Consider the following 2,150-nt stretch of genomic DNA (forward strand, 5'->3'; position numbering starts at 1 on the left):
TTAATGAAAAAACATGGCAAGTAAAATTGTGGAACTTAAATATCTTTTGGTACCTAAATTTGTGCTTAAAAAAATCAATTTATTTAGCATATGATTTTTTTGACTATGTTGTTTAAAATAACTTAAATAAGCTTTTTGGCTAGAACAGTAGTAATCAAATAACAATTGGTTTATTTTTAGCAATTTACGTCAAATGAGACCTCATTTATTTTATTTTATTTTATTTTGTCACATATATATATATATATATATATATGTATATATTTGGGTAAAGCCAGCTGTGTATTCTAATTTTCCAAGGTCACCCCTCCTATTTTTGGAACCAACTTGGTTCGGCTCCAAGCCTAGCCCTCGACCGTTGCTCCCCACCTAATTTCAAAACTTTCAATCCTTTCTTTCACAACCCCCAAATCTTCAATCCTCACCAAAACCCCTCTCTCTCTCTCTCTCTCTCTCTCCCTCCCTCTCTCCCTCTCTCTCTCAAATGGTTTCAAAGATTTTCAAGAAAATACCCACAAGACCCACCAAAGAGCGGCGGAGCCTCCTCCACCGCCGGAAAAAGTACTCCATAAAGACCACTGTCGTCGCCACCATCATCACCACCTTCCACCGCCGCCTCATCAAAATCTTCTCCAAACTTTCCAAAATCTGCACCCCTCAGAAAAACAACAACAACAAAACCCACCCCAAAAAACAGGGCTACCGAATCCTCCAAACCATCACCGCCGCCAACCTCCACCGCCGACCCCAGTACTCCGGCGGCCGCAACCGCATTCTCCCGCCTCCTTCTTCTCCCGAAAAAAGAACCATTTTTCTCGATCTCGACGAGACTTTAATCCATTCCAAATCCGATTCTCACCCAGAAAACTACGATTTCGTCGTAAGGCCGATCATGGACGGATTCAGCGTCGATTTCTACGTATTGAAACGCCCATTCGTCGACGAATTGCTCGAATTTCTCAGCAAAAGATTCGAATTAGTCGTATTCACCGCCGGGCGGAGGGAATACGCGTCGCTTGTTCTCGATCAGCTTGACCGGAATTCTGCGATTTCATACCGGCTGTACCGGGACTCGTGCTGGGAAGTCAACGGGAAGTTCGTCAAAGATTTGGCCGGGTTGAGGAGAGACCTGAAGAGGGTTGTGATCGTCGACGATAACCCGAATTCGTATGCTTTGCAGCCCGAAAATGCGATTCCAATTCGACCGTTTACCGACGATTTATCGGATGATGAACTCCGGCGGTTGATGGAATTTTTTGAAGGGTCTGACAGGTTTGAGGACATGAGAGATGCTGTGAAGCAATACGTTAAAGATGAGAAATTTTGAATATACTATTTTTTTTTAAAATTTTCTTTTCATGAAAATAGTTTATCGGATGAATTATGTTCAATTTTGATTTCATGGAGGGAAATCACATAAAATTTGTTTGTTTGTGTTTTGTATGTTTCTTTAAAAGATTTAGTTAATGTTATATTAAGAAATTTTAAGAAATTGTACATTTTATATAAAAATGTGTAATAAGATAGGAAAGTGTTTGAGGGTCACAATTTTTGTGGCCATAATGGTTTAAAATTGTCAAAACGATATCGTTTTGGGTGCAAAACATGTCAAAACGACGTCGTTTTGACAGTTTTGAGCCATTGTGGCCACAAAAATTGTGACCTTCTAACATTGTTGTATAAGATATGTATAATTTGCGTGATAATAAATTTATTTTGGTTTATTTTATGTTTTCTTAAGTAGAAGTGTACAAATGTTGTTATGAATCATTATTATTATTATTATTATTATTATTATTGACTTTTTATTAATATATATACATATATTTTCTAAAACGCATCATAATGGCCAGTCAATCTAGTTTATTATGGGTTCATTATAATCATATTTCAATGAGATAATTCGTTTAATTTTTAAATTATATATTTTTAACATAATTATATTAAATTGGGAATTTTTTTTAAGGTCCATGTTATTAAGATTTTATAGTATAAATGATATTCAATATTTTAATAATATTTAAGGTCGCTCAAATTGATCCAAAGAAAATTCGATTTCATAGAGAAAATCTCACCACTCTGGACTTTCCAAAGAAATTCACATCAATCCAGAGAAATTCTTTAAAACCAGAGAAAATCTCCCCTCCACT

The 2,150-nt window shown here is 36.2% G+C and overlaps 1 protein-coding gene across 1 annotated transcript; it reads left to right on the forward strand.

The window, feature by feature from the left end:
- Nucleotides 1–335: 335 nt before the first annotated feature.
- On the forward strand, nt 336–1,402 carry LOC114265581 (uncharacterized). Its single transcript, XM_028206406.2, has one exon. It carries the CDS (start codon nt 485–487, stop codon nt 1,325–1,327), a length of 843 nt encoding a protein of 280 aa, XP_028062207.2. The 5' UTR covers nt 336–484; the 3' UTR covers nt 1,328–1,402.
- The last annotated feature ends 748 nt before the right edge of the window (nt 1,403–2,150 follow it).

This window comes from Camellia sinensis, chromosome 9 (assembly GCF_055761805.1).
Source record: "Camellia sinensis isolate YWXY chromosome 9, ASM5576180v1, whole genome shotgun sequence".
NCBI classification, from domain to species: domain Eukaryota; kingdom Viridiplantae; phylum Streptophyta; class Magnoliopsida; order Ericales; family Theaceae; genus Camellia; species Camellia sinensis.